A 17765-nucleotide genomic window follows, 5' to 3' on the forward strand; every position below is an offset into this window, starting at 1 on the left:
AATTCTGCTAACAAAGGAGCAAAATTTCAAAGTGCAGGTGCATAAGTACAGTAGACACTAGCTCAGGGTAGGATTGGTATTCATCTAATAAAGTGGCATTGCATTCCCACTGACTTAATATACAGCAGCATAGACGTCCAGTACACATTAGGACTTATTTACATCAAATTACATTATATTATTCTGGAACACAGAAGACAATCAGGCTTATTTAATAAGGAAGTATAAAAAGCAATTGTAACACACTAACCCATTAAGACCAATGAGGATTCTTTTTTATGTGACTAGCAAACAAAATTCCAATTGGTCATTACAGGCTATTGCACTTTGCATCTTGTCATCGCTCTTTGCACTTCTTTACTCAATTACCAACATGATGTTCTGCTTCGACAAGAAGTTCTTTATATCTAGAGGACAAATAATACATTTTATATTGTACGGTGATATATTATTTTATATATATGTTATTTAAAATCCCTCTTTTAAAATAGCTCCCCCCGTGCCTGTACTATGGTAGTAGGTCTTTAAAAATGTTGGTTTAAAATCTGTATTATACTAATAGGTCATATATTTAAAGTTAGGGGAGTTGTGCATTTTTTATCGAAAAGATTAAAAGAGCATTTTTTTGTTTTCATTCAGTCAAATAAAAAAGTCATTTCATGGTCAGCTCTATCCGGAAATAGTTGGAATGTCATAGTCACTTGTAGATGGTAAAGTTTTCCCCATCATTCGGACATTTTTAGCATTGGTGATCCTTGCCATCATGGACATTGGCTTGTCAAAGTATCTCACCAGGGCTGGCTCTGTCAAGAGAGAGGCAAGGAACTGCTCAAAGGTTATGGCCCAGTCTTGGTCTAGACTTGTGCTTGATGGCAAAGAAGCTTGATGGTGACTACGCACAAGAATGGTGTCATCACCAATGTCTTCACACTGCAGTTTGTCATCTTCATGGGATCCAGCACTCAGTACAGAGTAGGATGACATTGAGCTATCGTCTTTAGTGTCATCATCTGATATCAGCATAGATGAGCAGGCCCCATTGTCTCTTGGAGAGGAGTCTTCTAGCTTAACTTCCTCCATTTGTTCTTCTGCATTGTCACTGGATATCGGGCTGTTGGAGAAAACTCCCTCCTGAACATATTGGCATATCTGCACAGGTTTCTTCTCACCGATTTTGCTTGGAGTCTCCTTGGTGCTTTGATTGAGTGTCTCTTCTGGAACCTGGGCAGAGAAAAGCTTGCCCACCTCTCCAATCTCAAGCAACAAGCTGGTGACTGCAGCAGTGGCATGATACAGTTCTTGCTCACAAGGGTCTTCACTGAACATATTGTACATCGTTTTACACAGTTCAATAAACTGGCCCTAGAAGACAATAAGACTTCTTAAAAAGTATTCAATATGAAAATAGAACATTCATATGTTATGGCTTTTAAAAAAAAAAAAAACGAAAATATTTAACCATGTCCATAACATATCATTTTTGAACTAGGACTGGTTCCCAGACAACATACTAGTCATTACCTTCAATGCTACCCATCCAGCAGTGAACAGTCCCCTATTAATAACTAGCATCTTTTTCCCTAACTGAGGGGACCTATTGTTACATGCAACTTTCAATCTGCAGGTACAGTGGCAGGCATTGAGTGAGCGTAACACTGAGGCTCCGGTCTAGTAAGGCGGCCGCACACTAGACCGTTTGAGCCCCCCCGCTGTCGATCCGGTCCGTCGTTTCATCTGCCAGCCACGACCCTCCAGGCTCATCATCAGGTCCCCATGAGCCCACCAAGGGTCTCTACATATCAACTAGTGAGGAGACACAGAGGCTTCTGGGAGCGGTAGGACTGTTAAATGTCTGTGTATTGTATTGTTTTATTATTGGATCTACAATAAATTTTTAAGAGACTATCTATTGGAGTCCATACTGGGATTGTTTTGTTTATAGTATACACATCTGAGCGCCATCCCTCAATTCTCTTACAACAACAGAAGCCGACATATTTCTCTCATGTAAGGCTCACTTTAAAACTAAGACTATAGCTATTCTCCATTCTGCTAACCCCTAACCAAATCTAGTAATACAACCTCTGAGAGCTGTACAAATACTTCTCTTTCATGAACTTCCATCTGTTTCTTACCAATGGATTTCTACTTTTGGGACTAGCCAGGGCTTTAGTTTATTGCACAGGTAGATGATCAATGCCTCTGCCCCACACAGAACCTGACTGCAGCTCAGCCATGTAATCAGAAATCTGGTGGGAAGTAAAAGTTCGAAGCTCCTGAAAAGGTATTTGTTCATCTCCCAGGGATCTTGTAGTTAGCATAATTTAAGAGTTGGTAGTTGCAAGTAAAAAGCTAGAAGTCTTAAACTTTGTGTCCAATTTATATGGGTAATCCTAGGGAATTTTACACATACTGGGTAAAGTGCAGTGGCTTGTCCTCTTTTCTATGCAGCTGTCAATTGCAGGTAATAACAGATTGTATGTTTAGTACCAGTTGCATAGAAGAGAGACAACACAACCATCAACTTAAAACCTGTAATATTAGTTCCCAACTTGCCTTGTGTCTGATGTTAACATGGGTACACAGACTAATAGAACCTCGGGCTAGTATGGGCTTATTAATCTTTTCCTCTTCCTTCTATTCTCTTATCCTATAGGCCTCATGCACACTAGGCAGAAAAAAACGGCCAATTTTACAGGCATTTGGCATTTTTTAAGCCTGTGAATGCACCTGTATGTTAGCCTATGCGCCCATGCACACATAGGAGTTTACACGGTGAAATAAAAAAAATCACCACCACCACATTTGGAAAGGAGCATTTGGGTAGAAAAAAAAAAAAGTGGAACTTACATAAACGCATCTAAATGCTTTGGGCATTTATGCATGGTAATACATTCTACTGAGCAGTATAAATGAATATTCTGGCCAATAGAATGCGCAAACATGCATAAACACATGTGCAAAATGTGGCTTTTACTGCATTTATTAAGCAGCGTTTTTCCTGCCAGGAAAAAAGGCCTTCAGAGGAGCTGAGAAAACACTAATTTGTACAGGCCTTAACCTTATTCTCTATGAGTATAACAAATCCGTATATTACCTGTTTTAATTTAGGCAACTCCTTTGCAACTTTTTGTCTTGACCGGTTCTCTTGTGCCCATAAACGAAGATAATTCCGATTGTCTTGGCTTGTCCTCTTAACTGTTAAAATAAAATAAAAAAACACATGTAAAACCTTACTTACTATCAGTGTAGTATTATCATAGACATCGTAATATCTTGGTGCTACCTTTAGTGGTTTTAAGACTGACCGCCACAAATCCTTCTTCTGGCCTTTTCTTGTATTTTGAATCAAGTGCCGAGACTTTAGGACAACAGATGTAAAAAAGAAAATCTGTTAGATGGTCCTGAGAACGTGCAAGGAAATTTGGGCTGTGAGAAATGTGTGGCCTGCTATTTTTGACCTCTCTCTGAAAATGCTAGTTGTCTGACAGTTAAAACTGGCCAGGAACAAGCATTGCATTACAATTAAAGTCAGAATCTTGCTCCTGATTTACATGGTATTGTAGCCAGCAGCGAAGTCAGACAACTGGGGTATTTTAAAGAAAAGGTCAGCATATGCAACCTTCATATTTTTACAATACAGGATAAAGCATATACCTAATAAAATGTATATATATGCCACAATGGAAACTAAATTAGCAAATAAAGAACATAAATCAGAGTTACAAATACAGTGCAATGTACAGATGGATTTAAAACAAATACAAAGTACTTCTTAAAGTATTAAAAAAAATACTTGTGTGAGAAGCTTTGGATGTAAGCGGCCATTAAATTATTCCTAAAGCTTACACACTGGGGAAATTAGGTCAACCTGCAATGGGCTAAGAGAATGCCAACTTCCGCCTGAGACTTCCCATGAGTTTTTGGCACATTCCAGAGTGTTCCCTGTTAAAACATATTATTGCAACTATATTGAATGCACGCAGTGCCCATTTTGAATTATATACCTGCTTGCTATCACAAGTAGCCAAACAGTGAATCGTGTGGCGATGCCTTATTAAATAAAGCTTATACACATGGTATGAAACAACAACACATGATTTCCTTAATATATGCCCTCCTGGTATCTAAGAACAACCCGAAAGCCAACAAAATGTCAAGGACCTAGGAAAAACAACTTGAAATCAATTTTACAGATGATGGCTGGAAGAACATTCTCACTCATACACATAAGGGCTCAGTGACACATAAGAGCTCAGTGAATGTCACAGTTCGGGAGTTAGATTATAACTCTTAGTTAGTATAACTTAATACTCTCAGGCTGGTATAGGACACCCATACTTATCCACAAATTCTCACCTTGGACATCCCCTCTCTGTTGGAGATGCGGATCTGAAGCGGGTACCTTGCTAGCCATCTTGTGGTCCTGCTCAAAACTGCAGGTGTTCTGGACCGCGATACATGATGACACAATCAAGATAACTACCTTAAAACGTGACTTCACCCCAGCCCAGTACTTACTGCATCATACCTCTCCCCCAAAATCCACATACTACAAATTGTTAGCTCTCCATCTTGTAAATGTGGCCAAATGGTGCATCCCCGCTAAATGAGGCACCACCACTCCCCCTACAATCAATGATTGCTACTATTGTGTCAAACAAACAGCAGAAATGGAGGAACTGATCAATGTTGCGCATGATAACTCAATCTAAATTTAACCGCACTTGGCCCCACTGGCTTCATTTCCAAGGCTCTCTAGCAAATACAAAGTCACAAACAATAAATCGGGACAACCTAACGCCAATAGCTCAACTCATGAGCCACCGTGATGGCAAAGACGAAAAGATGTTGCTTTCTGTACCCCCCCCCCCCCCACTCCTATGTGTAAACACTCTATGGCAGGGTAACCTAGCGTGCTCACCTTATATCCTATAGTACCGGGCTCCCTTGTCATCTCTTCTCCTCCCTCATACCCATTCACACTTCCCCTAACCCCCTCCCCGTTTAATTTTACAACAATATACAGTAGCTGATAAACCTCATACAGCTATTTGTAGACCATACACTCCCATGATATTTGCATCTTACTACCGTAAACATATTTGACCAATTCGAAAAATCTTTAAATTGCTCATTTATATTGTTAATGGTCAATATGTATGCCTCCTTATGGGTCTTTCTATTCCCCAAAGCAAAATACTTGCTATGTTTATGACACAGTTGGAAACAAGACTCAAAACATTTATAAGTTGCCTGGTATATGTAATGTGCACAATATTGGAATTTATGTATCTAGATACTCGTCTCTTACTGCTTTGTCTTACTTTTCTGTTTAAACAAATAAAATGATTGAAAAAGAAAGCCTATACACGTGTTCAAGGGGTTTGGATGTTGTTAAGCAAACATCAGAATAGTAAAGATGCACCATCAAAGTAACATTCCACGTAGTATAGACTAGAAATCAACAGAGAATAATAGCGCAGGAAAAAAAAAGACAGACAATGAACAAAACAATGTAATCAGACCCCGTTCACACTGGGGCGACCTGTCAGGCGACCTGGTCACCTGACAGGTCGCCTGCCATAGAGAAGCTGTGGACCCGTTCTAATAGGAGCGACACAAGTCGCTCCAACTTAGAAAAAGGGTCCGGAGCTTCTTTGGGGCGACCCAGAGTGACCTGCATTGACTTCAATGATATGAAGTCCGTGCCGGCCGCTCCGAGGTCGCGGTGCGAGCTGCGCGCCGCGACCTGTGAGGTTGCCCCGGCAAGTAGCGTCGCCCCAGTGTGAATGGGGTTAAGCGGACAGAAAGGCCACAACACAATAAACCTCAAAGTGGATGGGTAGGCTTCAGCAGCAGATAACCATGCTTGATCTGGTAGTTTAGAAGAATGTTGCTTTCTCTGACAAATCTCAATTTTTGCTGCCATACAGACAGTTGGGTCAGTACACATCATGAACTCAGGACCCGCCTTGTCTGCAGGTGTTGGGTGCAATAAAAATGAGAATTTTTTCTTGGCATTTGGTATACCCTTTAAAAACCCCTAAGCACACCTAAATGTTGGTGTTGACCTCATGCACCCCTTTTTATATGATATTTAGATGTACCCAATAAAGTGTCCACACCGTATAGCAGTGGTCTTCAAACTGTGAATGGGGCCCTTTGCTTATTTTTATCTGGCCCTTGAGGCACCATTTCATCCACTGATAGCAATAATAGAGCACAATTCCCCCCCACTGACAAGAAAGAAGGGGCACAAATCCCCCCTCCCCCCTCCACTGACACCAATGAACAGGAACAATTCCTTCCAATGACACCAACGAAGGGGCACATATCCTCCCAATGACACCAGTGATGGGGCACACTTTCACACAATGACACCAACGATGAGACACAATTCCTTCCAATGACACGAAAGATGGGGCACTGTTTTTTCCATAGATGTCTACTTCCAATGGCCCAGTCTGGCCCTCCTAAAGTCTGAAGGGCGGTAAACTGGCCCTTTGTTTAGAAAGTTTGAAGACCCCTGCCGTATGATGTTATTTATTTTTATTTTGTTTATTTGTAGGCCTCAAAGCAACACATTTCTTGCCTTGGAATAGAACTACATTTCCAATCACACACAAATACTGTTTATTTTCATTTAATATTTAGACTACCCGTTAGCTAGCACTATTTGGCATTCTGTAAAGATAGAATAACTCTGTAAAGGATTGCTGATCGATTGTACTGGTTATGTAGGATATCATTTGTGCTCCCTCTACTGGCGATATTATTAATTGCATTGCCATTAGGTTTGTCTTGCTGTCCAGGTCTAAGGCTGGATTTGGAACTTTCCATGTGCATTGTCAACAGGTGTTGACTCACGTTTGTAACATACATTTTCATGGTCAATAACAGATGTTACCGCAGCTATAAACAGACAGGAGCTATAAAAGAGGTCACACAGATATAAGCCCTTATTTTAACAAAGGTTAATCTGTATACATGCATTAAAATGCATGGATGTGAACGGTCGTTGAAGGAAACTTTTGCTGGGAGCAATGCCAACTAATCTCGTTCAATGTTTATAGAAAACTGAATGTAACAGTGCAGTTTGCCATTCAATAAGTAGTGCCACACATAAAAAGAACAATAAAAGGCACATAAAGAGGTTCAATAACAGAAACAGCACTATGATACCATACAAAGTAGAGCTGAATACCAAAATGGAAAGGCATACAATAAATGTGGAGGACCCTGATTCCCAAGAAGAAGCATGCTTCTAATCTCCTTTTGGAAACAAAATTTACTTGTTATGCTGATCATTTGAGTCAACATTTCTTGAGTTATTGACCTGGAACACGCATGCAGGAAACTCAGAATTTTAAATCTCCATAATATATGCTAATAAATCAGTATGACAGCCAAGTAATTATCAATTTAAAGTTGGATTATCAACAGCAGCCCATGTATTTCATTTTCAACGGGGATTTATAAATGCCCATTTGTGGTCATGACCATTTAATAACTGGATAAGCAACAGCTTTCTTTTGACTGGTGGATATTTTCATTATATAGGATTTAAAGTTGAGCTCCAAGTTTTTATTTCCCCTTCCTCTCTGGTCACTTGAACAAGACATTAGGACAAATCAAGGATACAGACAGACAGCAATAACAGTCATTTTGGTAGAGTGAGGAATAGTTAGCAACTCTGGGTTTATTATCCTTGTCCACGCTTAGGAGTTTTCTCTTCAAATAAGTTAGACACTTGAAATGCTATAAAGGTCTAAAATAATGGTCTCCAATGTTGTATTGAAATTCAGCTTCTTTTTTTTAAAAGCTTAACAAGGAAAGCTGGGATATCCCATACCACGAACAATATACAAACATGTGACCATTGCCCCACCTATAACTGGTCTTTGCAGCAAGGAGCACTGGAAGGGCAATGTACGTCAAACAAACACAAAGAGATTTCCAAGCTCAACTTACCAACCAGCGACCAACCAAACTGACCTGTCTAACAATATGCATTAAGAACAGGGGTTTAGTCTGCACACATTTGCAAATACATGCATAAGCTACAGGCAAATAGGCAAATGCAGGAGCTCCCATTGTGAAGACTCACAGAAGTTCGAGTTAGGGACTACAGAAAACAGGGTGCCTCGACTGGGCCTGTAGCTTACGCATGTATTTGTAAAATGTGTGCAGATTAAACCCCTGTTCTTAACGCCTATTGTTAGAAAGGTCAATTTGGTTGGTAGCCGGAAAGTTTAAGCTTGGAAATCTCTTTGCATTTGTTTGCCATACCACAAACAAGCTTAACAGGTCATTGTGAACAAAAAGTTATATGTAATCATTTGTTTTTAGCTAGCAGCTTGCATTTACATTAAGGTTTGGTACATGATGGCAATGTACACGATATTAACTTACCTTGGCTACATTCTGGGGTGATATCTTCAAAAAAATATTGAGTGGCCTCAAAAGCAGAATCCGGCTCTTCCTGGTCAGATGACAGGTCTGAAAAGGACATACAACCACTCTTAATGAAGTGTCCATTATGAGGAGCAGGAGCAAAGTAAGAATCTTCATAGATACACTAAAGTTACACTTCTTCAGCCACCAACGCGGGCAAATAATTCCAGCTCTTGGTAAGAATACATTGATTAGTAAGGTGCTGCATAAGCTGGTAAAAATATCCAGCAAAAAAATAGTCACCATTAATTAATACCTTAATACAGATTTAGCTCCAAATAAAAAGTCTCTCTGTGCAACACCAACCACCTTTAAACTTCCAATGCATAATTTGGAAATTATTCTCCTGCATAAAAAGCAGGTGTTCCCATATCAGCAGATTACTCACAAAAAAAAAAAAGACTGCGGTGGACTGCTACGGTATAACAATGCCTAATTAAATAGTACTAGAGATATACTGATTACCTATTTTGACCAGGGTTATGCAGATCTGCATAATTTTTATTATAAATAAATGCAAACGTTACAGTCAGAAAAAGTAGCAGAATGGTTGCAATTATGTTGAAGGTGCTTACCAGGCAGTATGTGCATCCTATATATTAGTTTCAGTTTTTCAGTGAGGTCCCCATGGCAGGCATCACCTGAACATTAAAGGAGAAATGTAAAGGTGTATTTGAGAATTTTTAAAATGAGTCACCAGCTGTAAATTGCCTACATCAAAACCAATCACTTCCACCGAGTTGTGCAGGATTGCAGTCCTAGCATTGTGTGGATTGGGTTGGGGGGGGGGGGGGGTGCTGCTCAATTACTCTGCACTGTTTTTAGAGTCTACATTTTGGTAAACTACAAATAATGGTTACCAAGCATAAAGATTTGAAGTTCTGACTCCAATGGCTGCCTGTTTGTTGCAGGTTAATTATTTGGAAAATATTAGGGTCCAGTCATAACTATAGGTTGCCATGCCGTAACGCACCATGCGTGTATTAGCACGTTGCAGTGCTATTCATTTTCATGGCACACCAATGCAACAATATTACCGTTGTGGAGTGCTGCTTCTAAAAAAAATGGGTTTTTTTTTTTTTTTTTCAAGTCCGTGATGGCAGGTTGGTAGCAGACTTACCTTGATGTGACACATGCAGTGTTGGGGGTAACGAGTTACAAAGTAACTGATTACAGTAACTACATTACTTTTTTTGGTAACTAAGTAATGTAACTAGTTACAATACTAATATTGGTAACTACACTACTTTACTAGGCTATGGGAGGTAACTACACTACTTTACTAGACTATAGGAACGCGCTTTCCTGCATTACCCAAGCCGTGCGATACAATCGTTATTTCGAAGAATAGAGAGGGATGAAGTTTATGAATTTTTGTTGCACTTTATGTTTTATTCTGTTTTTTTAGGTTTTGTTCTCATGTTTCCCAAAGCCTGTGTTTATACAATAAACTCTATGCAGAAAGAGTGTCATGTATCTTCTTCTACATGGTCAATTAAGAAAGAGGAAAGTAAAGTAATAAGTAGTGAAGTTACTTTTCAAATGCAGTAACTAGTAAAGTAATCATTACAATTTACAGAAGTAACTAGTTACATTTTTTGAGTAACTACCCCAACACTGGACACATGTTAAAGCATGCTTAATACAGTGCAATGAATTGGATTGATGCGAATGGGCCCTCAAACCTTTAGGTGTGTTTTAAATTGAGTTCTGTAGGATTTTTTTTCAAATGGTATAATTTTCTACTATGGGAGAGATTTACTAAAACTGAAGAGTGCAAAATTTGGTGCAGCTTTGCATAGCAACCAATCATCATCTAGGTTTTATTTTCAAAGCTTTATTGAACAAGCTGAAGTTAGAAGCTGATTGGCTACCATGTACAACTGCACCAGATTCTGAGTGCTCCAGTTTTACTAGTTTTACCAGGAATATAGTGACAGTACATACAAAACTATGCTCAAATTAATTAATGGATGCTTTTTTATTGCAGAAAGCTGTGAACAAAAGTCTCCTACTCTTCAAAATCAAAGCTGGGTAAAAAGCACAAAAATGTAAAATGCTTTTACAAACACATACGTTTCTAAGCATTTGTAGTGGTCAGCAATAGCAGCTGCCATCTGAGTACTGATTTCCTTTAATGCTAATTACACAACGATCCCACTAGGGTTCACTCTGGTCTTGTTTTGTAATTTCAAATGTAATTAAATAGCAGTTCTGCCAACATTTTTTTTTTTTTTTTTTTAAGTATTATATTTTTTTTTTTCTTCTTTCAAAAGAGCATGTAGCCTGGATTTCTATTACTGGGGCCCATAAGCTCTTAAAGCAGCACTTCTTTAATACAGAACATATTCTTCTTTAACAATGTGTAAATAAGCTTATATGAGATGCATGTATATCTACTGATGTCAGGTTGAAGCATATTAGGCCAATATTGTGCTGAAAGATAAATTGAACAAAAATGTGGATGTGCTCACAATAAACAGGCCAGGCCACAAATTGACAGCAAAGCAGCCTCTTTCTTTACACAGACAGTAAAGTCTTTGTATAGGGCTAGGCTATCTCCTCCTAAGGGCTCTTTCACACGGCCGCTCCGTGTGTCCGCAAATCATCCTATTTTTTTGCGGACATAATGTAAGTCAATGGCATTGCGGATGTCAGCGGAATACCATCCGCTGACATCCGATTTTCCTCCTTTCAGTTCTGTTCCGTTTTTTGAAACGGAACAGAACCCTATTTTTCCTCCGTTCAAAAAACGGAAAGGAAGGAAAATCGGATGTCAGCGCTGTCATCCGCTGACATCCGCAATCCCCATAGACTTACATTATGTCCACATATCATCCGCAAACGGATGGGATGATATGCGGACTTACGGAGCGGATGACACAAATGTCATCCGCTCCGTGAAAAAAAAAAAAAAAAAAAAGTCCCACAGCGGAGCTTTCACACGGAGCGGCCGTGTGAAAGAGCCCTTACAGTATATTCTTGCCAACAGTATATTCTTGCCAGCACACATGGATCAGAAAATCGTCCAAAAATTACCGCTTTTGAAGGAATCTTATGATAATCTGATCATTAGTACACAGCTTTCGTCCAAAATTATCCGAAGGGACAAACACGAAAAATGTTCTCGTACGATACCAGATTGTAGGATTTTTGTTTTATCCAGTACAGTTTTCGTCCAAAAATGCAATACATCACTTCCGCATTTTTATTCTGTTGTACGATAATTTGCATACTTTAGTAATCTCTTTGATTTTGATATAGAGACTAGCAGGCAAAAAAGCCCCCAAAAAAACGCATGGTCATTTGTCCGATAATCTCATCGTGCGTGCTAGGCTTAACATTGACTTTATAACTTACAGTGCCTTGCGAAAGTATTCGGCCCCCCTTGAACTTTGCGACCTTTTGCCACATTTCAGGCTTCAAACATAAAGATATAAAACTGTAATTTTTTGTGAAGAATCAACAACACAATAATGAAGTGGAACTAAATTTATTGGATATTTCAAACTTTATTAACAAATAAAAAACAGAAAAATTGAGCGTGCAAAATTATTCAGCCCCTTTACTTTCAGTGCAGCAAACTCTCTCCAGAAGTTCAGTGAGGATCTCTGAATGATCCAATGTTGACCTAAATGACTAATGATGATACATAGAATCCCCCTGTGTGTAATCAAGCCTCCGTATAAATGCACCTGCACTGTGATAGTCTCAGAGGTCCGTTTAAAGCGCAGAGAGCATCATGAAGAACAAGGAACACACCAGGCAGGTCCGAGATACTGTTGTGGAGAAGTTTAAAGCTGGATTTGGATACAAAAAGATTTGCCAAGCTTTAAACAATGTGCAAGCGATAATATTGAAATGGAAGGAGTATCAGACCACTGCAAATCTACAAAGACCTGGCGTCCCTCTAAACTTTCAGCTAATACAAGGAGAAGACTGATCAGAGATGCAGCCAAGAGGCCCATGATCACTCTGGATGAACTGCAGAGATCTACAGCTGAGGTGGGAGACTCTGTCCATAGGACAACAATCAGTCGTATACTGCACAAATCTGGCCTTTATGGAAGAGTGGCAAGAAGAAAGCCATTTCTTAAAGATATCCATAAAAAGTGTTGTTTAAAGTTTGCCACAAGCCACCTGGGAGACACACCAAACATGTGGAAGAAGGTGCTCTGGTCAGATGAAACCAAAATCAAACTTTTTGGCAACAATGCAAAACGTTATGTTTGGCGTAAAAGCAATACAGCTCATCACCCTGAACACACCATCCCCACTGTCAAACATGGTGGTGGTAGCATCATGGTTTGGGCCAGCTTTTCTTCAGCAGGGACAGGGAAGATGGTTAAAATTGATGGGAAGATGGATGGAGCCAAATACAGGACCATTCTGGAAGAAAACCTGATGGAGTCTGCAAAAGACCTGAGACTGGGACGGAGATTTGTCTTCCAACAAGACAATGATCAAAAACATAAAGCAAAATGTACCATGGAATGGTTCACAAATAAACATATCCAGGTGTTAGAATGGCCAAGTCAAAGTCCAGACCTGAATCCAATCAAGAATCTGTGGAAAGAACTGAAAACTGCTGATCACAAACGCTCTCCATCCAACCTCACTGAGCTCGAGCTGTTTTGCAAAAAGGAATGGGCAAAAATTTCAGTCTCTCGATGTTCAAAACTGATAGAGACATACCCCAAGCGACTTACAGATGTAATCGCAGCAAAAGGTGGCGCTACAAAGTATTAACTTAAGGGGGCTGAATAATTTTGCACGCCCAATTTTTCAGTTTTTTATTTGTTAAAAAAGTTTGAAATATCCAATAAATTTGTTCCACTTCGTGATTGTGTCCCATTTGTTGATTCTTCACAAAAAAAATTACAGTTTTATATCTTTATGTTTGAAGCCTGAAATGTGGCAAAAGGTCGCAAAGTTCAAGGGGGCTGAATACTTTCGCAAGGCACTGTATTTCAAGCCCACCTTGGGAAATTCCTACCTACTTACATGTTCAGAGTTGCCATTACCTGAGGTGGGTAAACAACATCCTCAAGGGACAGCTCAGCCAGCTCTGGAGGAACTGCACCCTGGATCAATACTACTCCTCCCAAGTCCAAATCCTCAAGAAAAGATTCTTTGACAAGGGATTGGACTTGATTCTTGTCGAAGAATCCTATCAGGAATGTTCCAATACTTGCACTAAAGGGCCATACACACTACAAGATTTTCTGAAGACTTTTTCCTTCAGATTTACCTTTTCTATGTAGTACAAGGGCCTGCCAGATTGCATACAAATTGAAAGTGTTTAGGTTTGACCTCATATTATATGGTTTTGGTAAATCTAAAGGAAAAAGTCTTCAGAAAATCTTATAGTGTGTATGGCCCATTAGGCTTCTATAACTGAGATGACCACAAAGTCAGACATAAAATTAATTTCTCAGTTTCATAGCAAGTTTAAACAGATGGATAGGATTTTCGTTCAGCATTGGGGGGTTTCGCTTAAAGACCCCAAGATGGGGCCCATTCTCCTCAGCAGACCTAAGTCTATTTATAAGAGAGCCCCTAACATTAAAAACCAAAATTGCCCCCAGTAAAGTACCACTTATCAAGAAACCTACATCTCAACATTCCTTATCTACCTTTTATAATATTGTGGGCATGTACCAGTGCAAGAAATAAAATTTGTAAGTTTGTGGACCATTGGAAAAAAGTTTTAAAGGACAGTAATGTCAGAGTATACCCCATTTTCTTCTTTTTCTCTTGCTCTGCGGACCATGTCATCTATTACCTCTACTGTCCCTGCAAACACCTATATGTGGGCTGGATAGTTTGGACAGCCCGGACACAATTTGGCAAGCACAGGAGTTTGATTGAAGAGGGAAACACGAATCATAGTGTCCCCTGACTTTTCAAGTTCAATCATAATGACTCCATGGAGGGTCTCCATGTTTGGGTCCTCAAGCAGATCCCCCCCCATGACTCTGTGGTGGAGAGGTACCATACTCTTTGCCGCAGGGAAACTTTTTGGATATACCAGCTTAACACCTTTTTTACCAGGGTGCTTGAATGAGAGGTTGTAGGTGTAATTTTTTATATAACTTTTTTTAAAAATAGTTTTTAAAGCTTTTATTTTATTGTAGCTGTCATATTTTCTTACTGCACTACAACAATTCCCTTCCCACCCTTTTTCTGATAATTGTATTAGTTATTTAGCCTTAATGCAAATCCCATGTGTTTTAGGGGAAAGAATTTACATTTATTTTTTTGATTGTGTAATTCCCCATTGTCTTTCTCCCCCCTCCCTTCCCTCTTCAGACCATGTAGTATGAATGTTATGCATAGTATTCACACCTAAGAGGTCCCCTTGTACTCTCTTCCACATTCATTAATATATATTTGCTCACTATATCATATTTTTAATATTTTATAAAACATATGTCCTTTTATCCTTGTTCTCTTTTATATTTGTTATTATAGTATTCTAGTTTAGAAATGTTACAAGTTTCATGCCAATTTTTCCAATTACGCTTAGTAGATTGCCTACCATAATGTGCCTGTGTATTTTACTATTGTGACATTGCCGAGAATGCAGCAGCTTGGTTTCTGGGCTTTCCCCCTCCCCTTCTCCTCCCCCTTGCCTGCCCCACTGGCTGTTTAAACCTTTCGTTTCTGGCTTTCCCTTTGCATTTGATAAAGAGGGCCATGTCCCTTGAAACGCGTTATGCTTATCCCCTCCTGACATCACCATAGGATTCTACCAGCTGTCGTCTTTACAGTGCAGCTGGAGACGCAGTCAGTCCACCTACCTGCTGGAGCTTTGGAACCCCTGTGGCTGCATGCTTGGCAGGCATCCATTGCCTCTGTATCTTCAACTGATCAGCTCTGGTGTCTCAACCTGCTGTGTTATTATAGAATAGTATACTGGTAAATTCTGACATGCAAGTGTGCTGCTTTTAATAAAGGTGTTTTTGTGCTTGGTATTAAACCTCAGCGCCCTGCTTTTTGATATTTCTTAACATTGACTTGAGCCCAGTGATCAAAATACATATACAGCTGGGTACACAGTGAAAAACTCCACTTCTATGAAACATCTATTTGGCTATAAAGCGAACCCCTTAGCAATCATCCCAAAGTGATATTATATTTTACCTAAACAATCCCTATAGCCCTAATGATATTACAATCATTTTATAGCACCTCTCAAACATGTTTCATTGGTTCACCTTTTGTCATTACTTTATATGGGAATCTCTTTAAAAATAAAAACCATTTACGTCAGCCCATGGGTGCACCACCCTATGGCCACTATGAAAAATTTAAAGTTTTTCCTTTGTATTCAGATGTAGTATGCACTGTAATGTTATGTTAAAACATCAAAAAGTATAAATTGATCAAGAAAAGTCCCTTTTATATATATTGTTATACTCACTTAAACCAGAGACAAACTCTTTGAAGTTGATCAAGTTGTCCCCATTTTCATCTAGGAGTCTAAACAGACGGACAGCCATGACATCTGTGTGTGCTCCACTTGCCCATGGGAACAGCAGAATAAACAGTCCCTTGAATTGTTGGAAGTCTATGCGGTACTGCTCAAGATAGGGAAGGGAAGGGTCGTGACGTTCAATGGAGCTGCTGTTACCTCCCCAGTAGCAGCTTGTCAGGTGCTCAGCCTAAACCAGTAACATATTTAAATTGACAATTAACAGAATTCATTTTTTTTTAAATTTTTCATGTATGTTGTGCTGATTGTATTAAGTAACAAAAAAAAAATGTACCAGACACAACATATTAGTCTAAAATGTAAAATTAGGTTTATGTCCTATCAAGTTTAATTTATGGAGTCAATTTTAAAGGCACATAATTTGTCAAATAGTAAAATTATACTAATTCATCACTATTTCAATTTAAACGTCAGTGATAATCGTGTTTAGTTCTAGAAGATACAACCAGTTATTGTCTCCACTCCATAAATGTCAGAATCTAGAATAATGCAGGTTTCTAAATTTAATCCAGCCACCAGTCACCATACAACAGAAGAGCTAAGACTTCAGCTCAATTTTTACAATGGAATTCTAGAATTTTTGAAATTCTTGAGCTCATTTGTAGGGGTACTGTTGAGGTTACAGCTTAAAAATTTTAGACAATTATGCAATTTCAAATTTCTAGCGACATTTCAGGGAAGTCCCTTTTGTGTTGCAGCATGCCTATACACCCTATTGAACACCATGAGGTGAAATATGTCTTCTTGTCCCAACATTAGTAACCGACTTCACAAATGCTTTTTTGGCTGATTGGGTATGCCTTTCCATAGTAGTGTTGGGCAAACAGTTTGGTCCTGAGCTTGAGTTAGGCCCGAACATAGGCTGTTCGCCTCGTTCCTCGTTCAGGGAACACTTGAGTTTGCAGGGTGTTCACCCCGCTTAATGCCCTGCAATGCACTGCACCCTGCACAGTGCATTCTGCTCCATGATTGGGCAAAGCTTGGGGTTCTAGGGGTTAAAGCAGGCAGTAAGGAGGTGATACAACTTCCCCTCGCTACCTGACAAATTATATATGAAGAACACACAATGCTCTTCAGAGACTAAAGCACATGTAAATGAGCCCCTAATGGGATGCTGGTGCTGGGCAGGAATGGGTTAAAACAGAAGCATCACAAACTTGTGAGTAATGACCCCCTTAGTTTATCTAACTAGCATATTGCCAGCCATCCCTCAACATTACTTGTGTTGTCCCTCACCCCCGGTTCATATCTAAGTGGTTTCCAACGGTTGCACTGCTTGGGCACAGAAGCCCATTTATTTGAGTGGCATGCTGTACCTCCTAAAATGCCGGAAAAAGGTCCCTGCACCTCTTTCAAAAATGCAGCTGCATGGACACTACCTAGCGCAGTGCGTTTTCCCAGTACGGGACACTGTTCTGCTGTTTCCAGTGCGTGGGGGTGCCACAAGGATTAATGGTACATCTCCTAAGCAGCGGTGTGCTTTTCTCTGCGAGAGCAAGAGGGCATGCGATTTCCCGAAACCTGCTCAGATGTGAACTTAGTCTAGTTCTAACTGGACATTAAATCCTGGAAGAACAGAGATGGGGAGGGAGGCAGATGATGGAGAAAAAGGAGGGAGATGGACAGTTTAGGGAGTTGCTCACTCGCCTAGCTACTGTACTTCAAATTTCCCTTGGGCAGACACAGGGAATAGGGACAGGAGAAGGCAGAACATATAGATCCTTCGGGTGTGCTGGCCAGGCTGTGTGATTCTCAGACACTCAGACTTCACAGTTGCAGTCAACCGCCCCCAAGGCTGGCCATACATTGT

At 39.8% G+C, this 17765-nt stretch overlaps 1 protein-coding gene across 1 annotated transcript in view; it reads right to left on the reverse strand.

The window, feature by feature from the left end:
• Positions 1 to 634: 634 nt before the first annotated feature.
• TBC1D9 (TBC1 domain family member 9) overlaps positions 635 to 17765 on the reverse strand; it is a 58047-nt gene continuing 40916 nt past the window's right edge. The window contains exons 16-21 of the mRNA XM_082257453.1: positions 15884 to 16124; positions 9033 to 9098; positions 8416 to 8502; positions 3287 to 3361; positions 3098 to 3198; positions 635 to 1362 (exon numbers count right to left, since the gene is read on the reverse strand). Of these exons, the coding sequence (XP_082113579.1) occupies positions 670 to 1362; positions 3098 to 3198; positions 3287 to 3361; positions 8416 to 8502; positions 9033 to 9098; positions 15884 to 16124 (1263 nt within the window). The 3' untranslated portion in view covers positions 635 to 669. The remainder of the gene's footprint in view (positions 1363 to 3097; positions 3199 to 3286; positions 3362 to 8415; positions 8503 to 9032; positions 9099 to 15883; positions 16125 to 17765) is intronic.

The sequence above is a fragment of the Pelophylax lessonae genome (assembly GCF_965119305.1).
Source record: "Pelophylax lessonae genome assembly, chromosome: 1".
NCBI classification, from domain to species: Eukaryota; Metazoa; Chordata; class Amphibia; order Anura; family Ranidae; genus Pelophylax; species Pelophylax lessonae.